The sequence below is a fragment of the Leuciscus leuciscus genome, assembly GCF_965113295.1.
Source record: "Leuciscus leuciscus genome assembly, chromosome: 3".
Lineage (NCBI taxonomy): Eukaryota > Metazoa > Chordata > Actinopteri > Cypriniformes > Leuciscidae > Leuciscus > Leuciscus leuciscus.
Genome location: NC_138727.1, coordinates 52541619 through 52555997, shown reverse-complemented (window position 1 = coordinate 52555997; position 14379 = coordinate 52541619). Strand labels below are relative to the sequence as shown.

Sequence of the window (14379 nt, the reverse complement as noted above, 5' to 3'; positions counted from 1 at the left end):
ATTAGCATGGCCGGCCTCTTAAATATATATTTTTTAAATGTGAAAAAGTATAATTGTTTTAAAATGATGATAGGTAAGAGTATTATCAGGTTCCTTATTGAGCCACAGCACAACATTCAGGTAAAATGGGCCTGTGTTAAATTTGTGTTAAAACTGGGATACAATCAACATATTATTAGCCTACACAAAAATGCGATATTTTTGTTGTCCAAAAAGACACAAAATCTAACAATGTGATAGTCAAAGGCAGGTATTACATTTTTAGTATGTCTGTGAATGGATTATGCAAATGTGTGATCCACTAAGACGTGTGTTTACATGTGTATTTCATCGCCATTGTTTCCTTGTTGCGAAAGGCATTTGGGTTTTATTTTTTATTAATATTATGTATATATTTTTAGTTTCGGTTTCATCTGTGTCCTGCAGGTCTATGGGTGGAGCGGCATGTTCACGTGGTTTGGGTGTGGAAACTAGAAACAACCAGAGAGTTTGAGACATTTCTCGAACTTTCCTCACGGTTTTAAATAGGGACGATCCGCAGCGAGACAGGGGCATACAAACCGCTGGTCGACGGGACAACATCTGTCCAAAAAAGTTATTCTAAGACCTATTTGCAAGGATATTTCTATTAAGTTGATGCGAACCGAGCTCGACTGAAAACACCGCATCGCGAGCAGGACTGGTCTAAAACCGCTGTTTGATTTTTTTGGAGAATATCGAGGCTGCCTAAAATAAACGCTCAATGGTGAAGATGGGGAAAGATTATTACAGTGTTTTGGGGATACAGAAAGGTGCGTCTGATGACGAGATCAAGAAAGCGTATCGCAAACAAGCGCTCAAATACCATCCGGACAAAAACAAGTCGCCCAGCGCCGAGGAAAAGTTCAAGGAGATCGCGGAGGCATACGACGTGTTGAGCGACCCGAAGAAGAAAGACGTTTACGACAGATTTGGCGAAGAAGGTGAGTAAACCAGACCTTTCGTGCGGCTCTTGTTGCACTGCTTAATGACACAGGTAGAGATGAGAGGGAAATAAGAAGCACTATAGCCTACTATGCCTATCGTTCAAATGTTTAGATATTATCTGATTAGATCACTGACTGGATTAGTTGTTAATGACAACAGTCAGGATATTGTCAACACAGTACGTAGCCTACATAACTGTAGTGTTTTAGGTCGAGAGAAATAAATCTGGTAAAACTACTGAAAAGTTCGGCTTTGTACAATTACATTGAATTGATCCGATTTGTGATGCTGCATGCTGATTGGCTATTTGAACGGTGTGTGCGTTCTAGAACGCTTGCTGGAATATTCTGACGGTCACGTGATAGAACGTCAGCAGTTCTGTGTGTGTCTGTGCGTGTTCAGCAAACCTTCTCTCGCCAGTCTGTCCTAGGGCTAGGGTTGACCCCTTCTAGACATTTCTATACAAGTCTAGTCTATTTTTGAGGAATTTAAAGGTAAAATATTAAGTATGCTATCATTTAAACCAAGGCCATTACAATGTCTAGAACATTAATTTTTTTGTGGGAGGAGAGTGTTATTGATATTATGTAAAGGGTCATGAAACCCCCCTCTTTCAGCTCAAGTCTAGCTCACACTCCTTTTGAAAAATGCAACTTAAATGGGCGTGGATGGCTATGATAAGTGGGTGGGGTGGGGTGGGGTGGGGTGGGGTGTGGTATGGTAAAGGGTGTGGCACAGGTAAACGAAGCTTGACACTCATTCACTGTATTGCATTTCAGTATCTAGCCTAATCAGTCAAAATACGTGTTTTACCATAGTAGGTGTTGGGAATGTTTCCATTTCTTGTTTCAATCCGTTTCTTGTCTCATTCTGTTATGAATTACATGAATCATGTAATGATAGCATATTTTCACTCCAAAACGGGGAAATATCATGAAAAAGGAGTAGTTTGCATCACTGATATTAGTCTGCTAATATAAACATTTCTATCGTAAAAAAGTTGTCAAATATTTACATCTATTTAGACCTCACCACGCACTCTTTTACTTCAAAAACTAGAAAGGGACTTAAAAGGGACTTTTAATGGCTGACATTGACGAGTGCCATTAGACCGCATTTTAACTAACAGTAATGGAGTGCAGCAGATTTGGCCATTTCTAATTACAATTTGGGGGACAATTTGGCCATTTCTAATTATTGCGGGGGACTTGTCTCCTTCAATGTCTACGGTGGTTACGGGCCTAATTTAAACTAAAATAACTGATTGTATTAATGATGAGATTTTGCATAAAAGTTCAGATTCTGTGAATTTGAGTTAGGAAGAATGTGTAGTAGTTGGGTAATCAAGGTAATGAACAGTTTCATATAAAATAATAAATATTCCTGGGCTGTAAAAGTTCTTAATACATCTTAATTCAATGTTGTCATTTGGTGGAGTTTTTAAGAGTTGTCTATAAGTTTTATACAACACCACACAGTTCTGTAATATGTGCCCTCTTTGTTTACCATGTGCAGGACTGAAGGGCGGCGTCCCTGGCGGCGGAGGAGGTGGAGGTAATTTCTCCTACACATTTCAAGGTGATCCTCATGCAATGTTTGCAGAGTTTTTCGGAGGGCGAAGCCCTTTCGAACACATGTTTGGCCGTAACGGTGGCATGGACGAGGGAATGGATACTGATGACCCATTTGCTAGTTTTGGCATGGGTGGCATGGGCGGTTTCCCACGATCCTTTAACACGCGAGGTCCCGGTGGGGCACTGACCAAAAAACAGGATCCTCCAGTGACCCACGACCTGAGGGTCAGTCTAGAAGAAGTGTTCACTGGCTGCACCAAGAAGATGAAGATCTCCCGCAAACGCCTGAATCCCGACGGAAGAACGACGCGCACTGAGGACAAGATCCTTACACTGGAAGTGAAGAAAGGCTGGAAGGAAGGAACCAAGATTACTTTCCCTAAGGAAGGGGATGAGACGCCATCAAATATCCCCGCAGATGTGGTGTTTGTGGTGAAGGATAAGCCACATCCAGTGTACAGAAGAGACGGATCAGACATCATTTATTCTGCAAAAATTACACTCAAAGAAGTAAGATGGGCTCCTATTTTAAGAGTTTGCTTATAAACTCTTTTCTTCCCTGTCTGTATTTTTCTAATCCCGTTCTTCTCTACTTTCTCAGGCACTTTGTGGTTGCACAGTTAACGTTCCAACACTGGATAATCGCACGGTTAACTTAACAACTCAAGACATTGTCCGTCCCGGGATGAAACGGCGTGTCACCGGGGAGGGTCTTCCTCTTCCGAAATCCCCAGATCGTCGTGGGGACTTGATTGTCGAATATGAGGTCAAGTTTCCTGAAAGATTAAGCCAGAGTGCCAAGGACACTATCGCAAATGTTTTGCCGGCTTCTTGAGCCGTGTATACTGCAATGCTGGAGACATTGCCATTGGGAATTTTGGGTTTCATAGTATTTAAAGGATGAATATGAGGGGCTGCTGGAATTGCCGAACTGTTATTCTGTAATGTACTGCCAATGAGAGACTATCTGAACCAAAACATTGCTGGACTAGACTGGTTTATGTTTTTGTCATGTACATTTTTAACCTATGTTTCCTTTGGGTCAAGTCCAGCAGAAAGTCTCCAGCTGCGAACTCTTGGCCAGCGTTTTGTTGTCAACTACACACATCTAACACATCTAAGTTTACTTATTCCAAAGATGGACAGTAGAGCATGTTGTGATGTTGCGGGGCTACAATAATATAGTTTCTTATCAGCAGCCTGATCCTTTGGACACCTCAGGGAAGTCTTTCTGTGAAAGCAGCCTGTACTTTTTCTGCTAATACGGTCTAATGTGACCATTTAGTGATGCCACTAAAAGTCATTTCCAATATAGTGGTGGCTCAAAGTGATGCTTGGATCCTCCCTCTTCCAAGTATGTGAAACAACACTTGATGCAGAAGTTATATGGTGAGAAACTCAAAAGCTCAAAGTCAGCTAGATGACAAATTTGTAACAAATACTAGATTTATTTCAAATAAATTACTCAAACTACTGATATTGTGGTTCATTTCTTATGCAAAATCATATGGAACCTTTTCCTGTTTTATTACAGGTAAATCTATGTTATTAATTGCTTTTAATTGTGAAACTAAATTTGTTTATTCACAAATTCTGTGGGATACTTCTGTGGGATCTTTTTGGATTGTGAGATTATGAGTTATGAATATGTTTTGAGTTTTGAATAGATTGTTTAAAAGAAAATAAGATTTGAAATGTTACAGATATCACACTGCTTTATTAAAACACTTTAAACTGAAAAAAACAATTGCTTTTGCGTATTAAAAGTGTAACCCAGTATACAAGCCTTTAAAAAACATGGTAGTTCCTCTACCAAAGAAATGTTGCACTTAAAGAAATGTATAGATTCACATAAGTGTATTGACCGCTGTAAATGTATAGCATGTTAACTAGTGAAATGTGTAGCTGAGACGGTCATATAATATCTAAATCATGACAGAATCACTTTTATAATAATGGCACTTTCTTTGCTGAATATGGATGCTTTAGTCTTCAGTTTTTCTTGATGGTGTTTGATTTGAGTCCACAGCAAAGACATCTGAAGAACTTCCTGTACTGCTGCCTGACCTGGACAAGAATGAGAAGAGAGGTTGTTTTAAACTCTGGTTTAAAAAAAAAAGGTTATTTTTCAAGAATTTAATTTTAGAAGATGAGAAATGAAAAATGAACTTAAAGGGTTAGTTCACCCCAAAATGAAAATTAGCCCATGATTTACTCCCCCTCAAGTCATCCTAGGTGTATATGACATTCTTCTTTCAGACGAATACAATCAGAGTTATATTAAAAAATGTCCTGGCTCTTCCAAGCTTTATAATGGCAGTGAATGACCGTTTCTGTTTTGAAGTCCATCAAAGTGCATCTATGCATGATGAAAGTGCTCCACAGGGCTCTGGGGGGTTAATAAAGGCCTTCTGAAGTGAAGCGATGTGTTTGTGTGAGAAAAATAACGCATAGACGGCCTAACGCATATATTTACGGTGAAAGAGTGACCCTTGACCCGATGCACAACGTAATGATGAACGCGGAGATAGAGCAAAACAAAACCCCAGTCACAAATTAGTCTAAAAAGTTTTTTTTTTTTGAGAAATGTGGGAGGAGCTTGAGTTTGTTGCCCAGCCCTGTTTGTTTTGAACCGTGAGAGGCGTCAAAGCTTACGCTACTCCTACATCTACGTCATACACGCGTCACTGGTTACTCTTTTGGCACAAGTCGACTTGTGTACGGGCGTCTGCACATCGATTCACTTCAGAAGGCCTTTATTAACCCCCCAGAGCCCTGTGGAGCACTTTAAAGCTGCCGTCGGCAACATTTTTTTGATCATATTCAGTGAAATCGACACTATAATCTGACAGAACAACATAAATAAGGTGGTTTTAGAAAAAACCCGAGCTTCTCCACCTGGAGCCTGTTATTTGTTTTGCAAAAATCCACCGCTCCCAGATCATCGGGTCCAATCAGCGCTGGGGGGTGTGAGATCTGACTGTCAATCACAGGTCGTGCACACGCCACAGATCCCCCCTCACTCGCGCACGTTACAATATCACATGCATACGCCACGCCTGAAGTTCGTTTTGAAGCGTGATGGCGGAGAGAAAATCAAGCTTCCAATTCCTCGGTTATTGCTATCTATGGATAGATTAGCCAGGGCAGCCTATCTCCGAGTCCATGGTGTTGATCGATGCTGAAGAGATGGCGCGGACGCGTTCACAGAAAATCAGGTACACACCTATGGTACACACGCACTGACGAGCTCGATGGGAGGGTGCTCGCTGGTAGTGGGGGAGGGGCATGAGAGTTGTAAACATTCAAAATTTTGGCTAAGTCGACCCAAATTGCCAGACTTGCCGACTGCAGCTTTAATCATGGATGGATGCACTTTTATGGACTTCAAAACAGAAACGGCCATTCACTGCCATTATAAAGCTTGGAAGAGCCAGGACATTTTTAAATATAACTCTGATTGTATTCGTCGGAAAGAAGAATGTCATATACACCTAGGATGACTTGAGGGTGAGTAAATCATGGGCTAATTTTCATTTTTGGGTGAACTAATCCTTTAATATAAAGTAGGTGAGAGATGATTTTCTGGTAGACTGTCTGTACTGATGTCTGACCTCATTATTGAGGACACAATAGACCAGGAAGATGAAGGTTCCCTGCTGGGAGTTCAAGATCAGGAAGAGGATCTCCAGCTCCTTCCTGTCATTAGTGAATAAACCCAGAATCCAGGAGCAACCAAGAACCACAAACTGAGCCAGTGTTTTAAATGTCATAACACTGCAGAGAAAGATGGAGAGTTAATATATATTTATTGATTATATTGTTGTGGAACATCTGCAACTGTCCTGTTATAAGTATGCCTTTTTGTCTGTAGAACACTTCTGTATTGTAATCAACCACACTTGAAACTTGTTTATTAAGAAAGTGGTTTATGAAGAAAAACTCAGCAATTGTAATTGTAAAATGTTTTTTTGAGAAAGTGGTTTATAAAGAAAAACATACCAAAACATGTATTAGAAAGAGATTTGCTAAGAAAGAAGATAAATACAAGCATTACCGTCGGATGTGTTGCGGACGAAGCGCAGAATTGCAACAAAGAAGAAAAGTCTGAAGAAGGAAGACTAAGAGGCGAAAGGCTTTATAAAGACAGGTCCGAAAGGAATTCCCAGAACTCAAGACACCTCAAGACTTAGGATTGGATAAATTGTCTGTAAGAGACTGATAATTTATGAGGGGATTTCCAAAGATGACCTCAAGAAATCAGATGGTCTATAAAAGGCTGAAAGGAGAAGATGAAGGCAGACGCTGATTCTTAATGGCCTCTCCGGTGTTACAACGCTTGTAAACGATTTACTCTTGATGTTGTTTTGTCTTGTTTTTTTATATTAGTACTTTATATGTAAACTAATTAACCTGTAGATAATAACACTATATTTAATTTAAATAAGAAACTCTTTTGCTACTCTCGCCTGCCAAAAGTCTTTGATTTCTAATAAAGTGAGCTGAACAGACCACGAAGAAGTCTTCTGACCATATGGATTGTGAGTATGAAAATTCAGATGCTTATGATTTAGGACACATTTGACTTACTTTACCTAACCTGAGAATAATCAAAATAAGGTTAAAAAGATGTCTAGAAATATGCAGCATATAACAATATATAAACACATTTCATGAAGGGTTCAAAATCATATTGTTTGTTACTTGGTTCGTTTCATCTGTGAAACTTCAGCGTTCCGATTTTTCAAGGTCAAGATCAGATTGATGATGATGCAGATGAAGAGAATCATGTTTAACTGCACAGTAAGAGAAACAACAGTAATTCATCTTTAATCACTGTTTTCCTTTTAATACAAAGTCATGATGAGAAATGTGCTTACTGCTAGTATGACGCAAACAGGTCCCCTAAAACTCCAGATAAAGCCTTTATCCATTTTAATCCAGCACCTGTTTGGAGGAAGAAAAATAAATAAATGAACAGACATGAAGGTGTTGATCTGTAAGTCGCTCAAACTAAACTCACTGTTCACTTCCGTAGCCTTTAGGATTCACCACAGCAGACACGGCCACCACAACCAGAGCAACCGTATATCCAATCACACACAGGTATCCACTGCTAAGCACCTCCCTCTTTTTGGAGCTGATCTGTGATAGGTTCTTCACACGGATGAAGAGCAGCACAGCTTCAATGAACATCCACACAAAGCCGGAGAGAAAGAGGAAGTGCAGCACACCTGATATCACGGCACACAACACCTGGAGATCATGAGAGAAGGTTATGATGATTCTCAGTGAGACTGTGCTGAGCTGTAGGGCTCCTTCATCATTCTCACCTGATGAGGGCGTATGAGGCTCAGGAACTGTTGTGTGAGCAGGAACAGAAGGTGAGCCAACAGAAGACTGATGCAGAGGTTGATTCGAGCCACATTATTCATTCCAGGACTCCACTGACAAAGGGCAAAGGTCAACAGAGCCAAACTGAAGAACACCAGCCCCACGATCACACACACCAAATTCAACAGGTCCAGCAGTGAGTCGCTCTGAGAAAACATGTCAGAGTACATGAGTGCCAAATCTGTGCTGTTCTTCAATGCTCACTATAAATGTTCTCGTACCTCTGATGGGCGGCTGGTTTGCATGATGAGAGCGAATGTGGACAGATGAACACAGGAACACACAGTGTAGCTGCTGTTGGTCTTTAAAACAGAACAACCATCTACAATCCACTCGCTGATATTCCAGTACACACAGGACAGAGAACCGTTGGGGTCAAACTCCTGCAAAAAGAAGAAAGAACATGCAGAAAATATAACAACACTGAATATTAGATGTTTTCAGATGTTCATCAGTTCTCAGGTTGGACAAAAACACATTTCAGTCTCTCACTCTGATGTGTTTGAGGGTGAAGTTGACTGGTTTGGTGAGTTTAGTGTTGGTGGTTTTGGGAAGAGTAGCTGAGATCACAGTGGACATCATGGTTTTAATCGTGTCATTTGATGTGTCTGGCTTCAGTAGATTCTCCATTGTGTTATAACTCATGAAAGCCACAGCAGCTGATCCTGTGTGACACAAACACCAGAAACTTGTATTCAACACAATAAAAACATTTGGTAAATGTGGTTTAGTGATATATCTTCTAAAAATGTTTTATTAAAAATGTTGTATTAAAACACATCTCACATACTTGTTTCATTGTTGTTCTTGGCGATCCCAATGAGATCGATGTCCACAGAAGAATTTGTCGTGTCAAGTCGAGGGATTTTATCTAAGGTGACATTGGGTCCAACCATGAAGACTTCAACCTCTGATTTAGAAAAATAAGCAGTTATGTTTTGTTTTTTTGTTTTAATTCAAGTTGATTCAATCTGCACAAATGTGCAAAAAACAAAACAATAAAAAGACTCAAATAAAATAAATATTTCATCTAATCAGTTTGAACTAATCAGTTTACTTTGTACACAGCAAAATCCCCAGAATTAAATTAAGTCAAGCTGGTAATGCTGTTTGAGTTGTTTAATCATCCTCTGATGAGATCTTGAGAGATGTAATGTCTTCTAATATATATTTTGGGGATATTTAATTTAATTTTATCAATCAATAAATTCCTCTTGAAACAAACTTTGTTGTATTATTTTAATTTAATACTGTGAAGCTGCTTTGATACAATCTGTATTGTGAAAAGCGCTATACAAATAAACTTGACTTGACTTGACTTCTTTTCTCTTCAGTTGATTCATCTTAGGGTACGTTTACACGACATTGATATGCCTAAAACTGAGAAGTGTTTCCTTTGAGTTTTCAAAACTTTGCATTTTCAGGCACCCAAACTGACTCTTTGTTGTCGTGGAAACGAACGGCCAAAACTTATAAAAAGTTTTAAGTTTTAAGAAAACGGTGTCGTGTAAGACCCTAAGGCTGTGGTAGAAGTGGGTGTTCATCACTAATGCTCAATCATCTCTTAATTAATCACTCAATTATCTAATTTACTTTAACACTTTTAACACTCTTTAGATTGGGACAATATGTACTCTGAGCAGTGTTGATTTAACACTGGGGATTTTGCTGTGTGCCCGTAATGTTGTAGTAATCATGAGGACATTGATTGGCTTGTTCAGGTGTGTTTGATTAGGGTTGGAGCTAAACTCCAGGAAAGTGGATCTCGTGGTCCAGAGTTGAGAACCCCTGCTCTAGACTATATAAACTCCCTGATATCATATATAATCTCAGTTTCATCATCAATAATAGTTTCTCCACTCACCAACAGCAGCAAGAGTAAAACTGACACTGTCATTTGTGTCTGTCGGCTTCACCAATGTAGAGATGAGTTTCTCGTTGGCTTTTAACACACGGTTTCCATAGGAGGCTAGTACAGCTGGGCTGACTGATGATGATGATGAAGATGACTCTAAAATCTCTCCTGAAGCGTTGAGGACCATATTCAAAATATCGGTCACAGTCTAATTTATTGATCAGAAAAAAAATTACTGTAAATGTAAATATTAAGACAGCCAATTAATCAGACCTGCGATGTCAACTGACAATTACATTTGATTTGATTATTTTATTTAAAAAAATTCTCTTGAAGACTTACAGTCAAAGGAAGCTCTTGAGCTGTAATGTTCTCGATCTGCTCAAGAAGATTTTGAAGCTTTTCAGTCTGACTCTGAAATCAAAATTGAGAAGACGATGTGTGAGCGATGACTTTAACCGGGTATGCTGAGTGCCTCTGAAATGAGACACAGACAGTGTTTTTGAATTAATTTCGTTAACAAATGATTCAATGACATACATTTTTTTAAACATTTGTCGCCACCTACTGGTGTAAATGAAAATACTTTTCCAAAGGTGCTTTTCTGTATTTTGCTCGCTACCGTGGACAGTGTTTGTATCCAAACTAACAAACTTTTGTCACAGAAGTACTGGAATAAAAGTTTATGTTTGTAAAAGAAGTAATGAGAATGTGTGGTTGAAATGGACAGCTTCGTGGACAGCTTTCTCTGCACATTAAATATTCTCCCCATATTGCCAGCAAACCAATGAGAATGCAGAACAAAGATGATGACAGAGAGTATAGGCTTCAAAGCTATTGTGGACCCGCTTATCCAAAACCCTCCGTAAATTACAGTGGTTTGGCAAATAAATGAATGACGGACAGTTACGTATTTCCAACATTTTATTATGTAAGCTTTATGTTACACCTCAAATAACAAGGGAATTTGTAGTAATTTATAGTGTTAATTAATTAGCGATTCCACAAACTCATTCTTTCAATTGGCTTTTGTATGCAGAGTATTCACAGCTTATATGGACTGCATACCCCTATAAATCATCAGCAATTATTAGAAAAGCACATTCATATTTCAGATTACACACACATATCTAAAATGCACATTATTGCACTGCTTCAGTTTGGACCATTATTGATAGGAGCTGTGAGTCTCTACAACTTCAATTTCAGAAACTCAACTTACGTTGCATCCTTCCAGCGGCGTTATATTTATACCTGCAATGACAGAAATCAGCAATAATATAATAAACTGCAAAACTTTGAAAAATAACTATTTTATTAAGCAGCAATTTCAGCAAGATTGTGGATTCAGCAAGATTTCAGCAGTTGTGGACTAATGGTGAGAGCAGTGGTTCCAACTTTTTAGAGTGGTGTACCTCCTTCTGCGTACCCCCTCTCTTCCACTTAGACTTCAGTATTACCTTTTCCATTAAGGGACAATATTTGCCCCCAAAATTTATTTCCCAGTGCTTTATTTACCTTTATGAATAACTTTATGAAATAAAAAATGTTTTAAATGAAAAATGTTCAAAAGAACAATATGCAATAACGGTAAACCCGAAGTGATACTTTGAAATATTAAACTAAAACCGGTTAGTCACTGTCTTCTCAATGAGTGAGTCATTGAGTCATTCTTACATTCAGTAACAAAGCAACTAGCTGTATTTATACATGAATCATTGAATGATTGACTCACAATTATTTTCAAAGCTGCAGAATTGTTTACGAAACACCGGTGTGTGCTGTAGTTCTGCTGTGTCCTTCATTTGAACTATTATTTCGTTGCAAAATAAAGTACTGACAGTATTGTGTTTAAAATACACATTTGTTTGTTGACCTGTTGCATGATAATCAATGTCACGTTTGCCATCGTGTGGATATTTGGGAACAATTGCATTCTTGCTCGTTATCAACATTAAATACAACAACTCGCACAAGGTGTTTTTGTATCAAAGAAAGTTTGAGTCTTAAATCTCTCACTCTGTGTCTATATTTGTTCTTCATGTGAGTACTAAATCCTCACTTTTGGTGCGTTGTCGAGAACGGCAGTAATGTAGTGCAGCAATACTCTGCACACAATCTGTCATAGGCTCGCTGCTGTGTGTATGCAGTCAGTTTTCACTGCAAATATGAGGTAATTTGATGGGATGTAATGTATTTACTGAATTTTGCCAATTAGAAATACATGCTCGGTTTTGATATTATTTTAAGGTAGGGTAGAATTAAATAAATGCCAAGACTCAGCATTTTGTACGTGTACCCCCTTCTGTCACCTCACGTACCCCCAGGGGTACGCATACCCCATTTTGGGAACCACTGGGTTAGAGAGTCGGACTGAGTTGCCCTTGCAAGACATTGAACCCCCAATTGCTCCCCGGGCGCCGCAGCAAAAATGGCCTCCCACTGTTCTGGGTGTGTGTTCACAATGTGTGTGTGTGTTCAATATTCACTGCTGTGTGTGTGTACTTGGATGGGTGAAATGCAAAGCACAAATTTCAAGTACACCATACTTGGCTACACGTCACGTCACTTATCACTTATTAACAGATAAGTAGGTGTCAAAATGAAAGAAAGATTACATTGTTTAAATGTGACCTGATCCAGCAAAATGAGTCACAGTGACCCAAACTTCAAAATTGAGATTTTGGTATTAATGGAAAGAGGAGACCATAAGCTTTCAACTGATATCCTAGTCAAAGTCATACCTTGAATGGTTGTAAAGATATACACATTTGAATTATGGTCGTCTGCCCTCTTTTTCCATTTGAAAACCTGAGAAAATCGCTTTTAAATCACTTTGCCCGTTTGATCTTTCAAAATCCATTGCATTTAAAGGGATGAACTATTTATTGTACAGCTTATTTTACCAAATACATTAATATATGCTATTATGCCAGGCTGAAGCTCAAATTATTTTACATTTTTTATTTGAATAAATAATTTAAAAGGCACTTTTACAAACATTTACTAAAATCAGAAAGATTGAACAGAGGTGCTACAGTTTTGCTTGAGAGAGGGGGTGTGTGTGTGTCTCTCTGTGTGTGTGTGTGTGTGTGTGTGTGTGTGTGTGTGTGTGTGCGTGCGTGTGCGTGCGTGCGTGCGTGCGTGCGTGCGTGCGTGCGTGCGTGCGTGTGTGTGTGTGTGTGTCTGTGTCTGTGTCTGTGTGTGTGTGTGTGAGAGAGAGAGAGAAAGTGAGAGAGGCAGAGAGACAATGAAACAGAGAACAAATAATGCTAGCCTATGCAATCATATCTTTGTGTAGGCTAGTTGACAACAACAGTGTAACATATTCATAACGGAGATACCAACAGTTAAATATTGGGTTAAAATAAATCAAACACATTGTAATGGATTCTCCTTGCAGATAAATACACTCACAGAATAATTGCACTCACTCACATCCATACACGATAAATACCACAGGGCTGTCACTTTCGCTGTCGCTGTCATCAGAGGATGACACGTCTCCAGATCCAAAAAAATCACTGACTATAGAGCTGGTAAGTCCCGCCCCCTCCGTAAAACCCCGCTGGACCTCAAAGTTGAAAACCCGTCAATGCAAGTGAATGGGAGAAAATAATTATTTTCTGGTCCCGTTTGAATTGTGCCATGAATGTGAACATATGTTGTCTGTGAATTTTTTATATAATCTTTCGTGTGAAGAATGCTACAATTTAGCGGGTAGAAGTTTGATACGGGTAGACTTTGTGTGAGAGCACTTTGTGGACTACAACTCTCGACGCGTTTGAAACGTCAACACCACTAGCACACGGCTCTAGCTCACGGATCCCGCTAAACATGGCTGTGTCTTTGGTGCACTTCACCGCCTTCTTTCAGGGAGAAGACAAAATCGTTGAGGTTGGCGAAAACCACGGGTAAGTCAACTTTATGGGGTGACGTCACATAGGCGACATGTAGTCTTTCTCGTTATGTCTTTTCCACAACTGCTAGCCGACGAATCATACCATATACTGTCAAACTAGTAACATGAAAGATTATATAAAAAATTCACAGACAACATATGTTCACATTCATGGCACAATTCAAACGGGACCAGAAAATAATTATTTTCTCCCATTCACTTGCATTGACGGTTTTTCAACTTTGAGGTCCAGCGGGGTTTTACGGAAGGGGCGGGACTTACCAGCTCTATAGCCTTAGCCACTCTTGCTGACCAGCAGCAGAGCTTAGGTTAGAAGCCTCCAGTGAGTTCAACGCTTTTGGCGACTTTTTGGCGACTTTGCTCTCTTTTGACAGCGACATTTCTCAAATTAATAATATTTAATCTTTCTGAGGAGATCTGCTAGCTTGTTTACACATAGCGCTACGAGTCTGACAGGAGGATGGCTGGACCAATCGCGTGCCGGTCAGTCGAAACGGGGCTTCCCATTGACAAATGATCAGCATTTGTGTACATTTCTAAGCTTTATGATTTGGTTCTATACAACGTGTAACACCATATTTGGAAAGCAGAGACGTTTGAGGGGATTCCCGGGAAATGCTCAGAGGTGACGAGAGGAGTTGAGAAAAGCAATATTCATTTCCAGCGAA

The 14379-nt window shown here is 39.4% G+C and overlaps 2 protein-coding genes across 2 annotated transcripts in view; one reads left to right on the top strand and one right to left on the bottom strand.

Moving 5' to 3' along the window:
• Window positions 1–438: 438 nt before the first annotated feature.
• On the top strand, window positions 439–4014 carry dnajb1b (DnaJ heat shock protein family (Hsp40) member B1b). The gene is made up of 3 exons (XM_082163021.1): window positions 439–962; window positions 2482–3050; window positions 3142–4014. The coding sequence occupies exons 1-3, from the start codon at window positions 743–745 to the stop codon at window positions 3373–3375; spliced, it is 1023 nt and encodes a 340-aa protein (XP_082019147.1). The 5' UTR covers window positions 439–742; the 3' UTR covers window positions 3376–4014.
• A 140-nt stretch (window positions 4015–4154) lies between these two features.
• Window positions 4155–14379, bottom strand: part of LOC309493633 (uncharacterized protein) — a 454994-nt gene continuing 444769 nt past the window's right edge. The window contains exons 21-32 of the mRNA XM_082162779.1: window positions 11012–11043; window positions 10132–10203; window positions 9799–9997; window positions 8725–8844; window positions 8427–8599; window positions 8156–8317; window positions 7874–8080; window positions 7564–7796; window positions 7421–7487; window positions 7245–7336; window positions 6155–6239; window positions 4155–4607 (exon numbers count right to left, since the gene is read on the bottom strand). Coding sequence (XP_082018905.1) covers window positions 4533–4607; window positions 6155–6239; window positions 7245–7336; window positions 7421–7487; window positions 7564–7796; window positions 7874–8080; window positions 8156–8317; window positions 8427–8599; window positions 8725–8844; window positions 9799–9997; window positions 10132–10203; window positions 11012–11043 — 1517 coding nt within the window. The 3' untranslated portion in view covers window positions 4155–4532. The remainder of the gene's footprint in view (window positions 4608–6154; window positions 6240–7244; window positions 7337–7420; window positions 7488–7563; window positions 7797–7873; window positions 8081–8155; window positions 8318–8426; window positions 8600–8724; window positions 8845–9798; window positions 9998–10131; window positions 10204–11011; window positions 11044–14379) is intronic.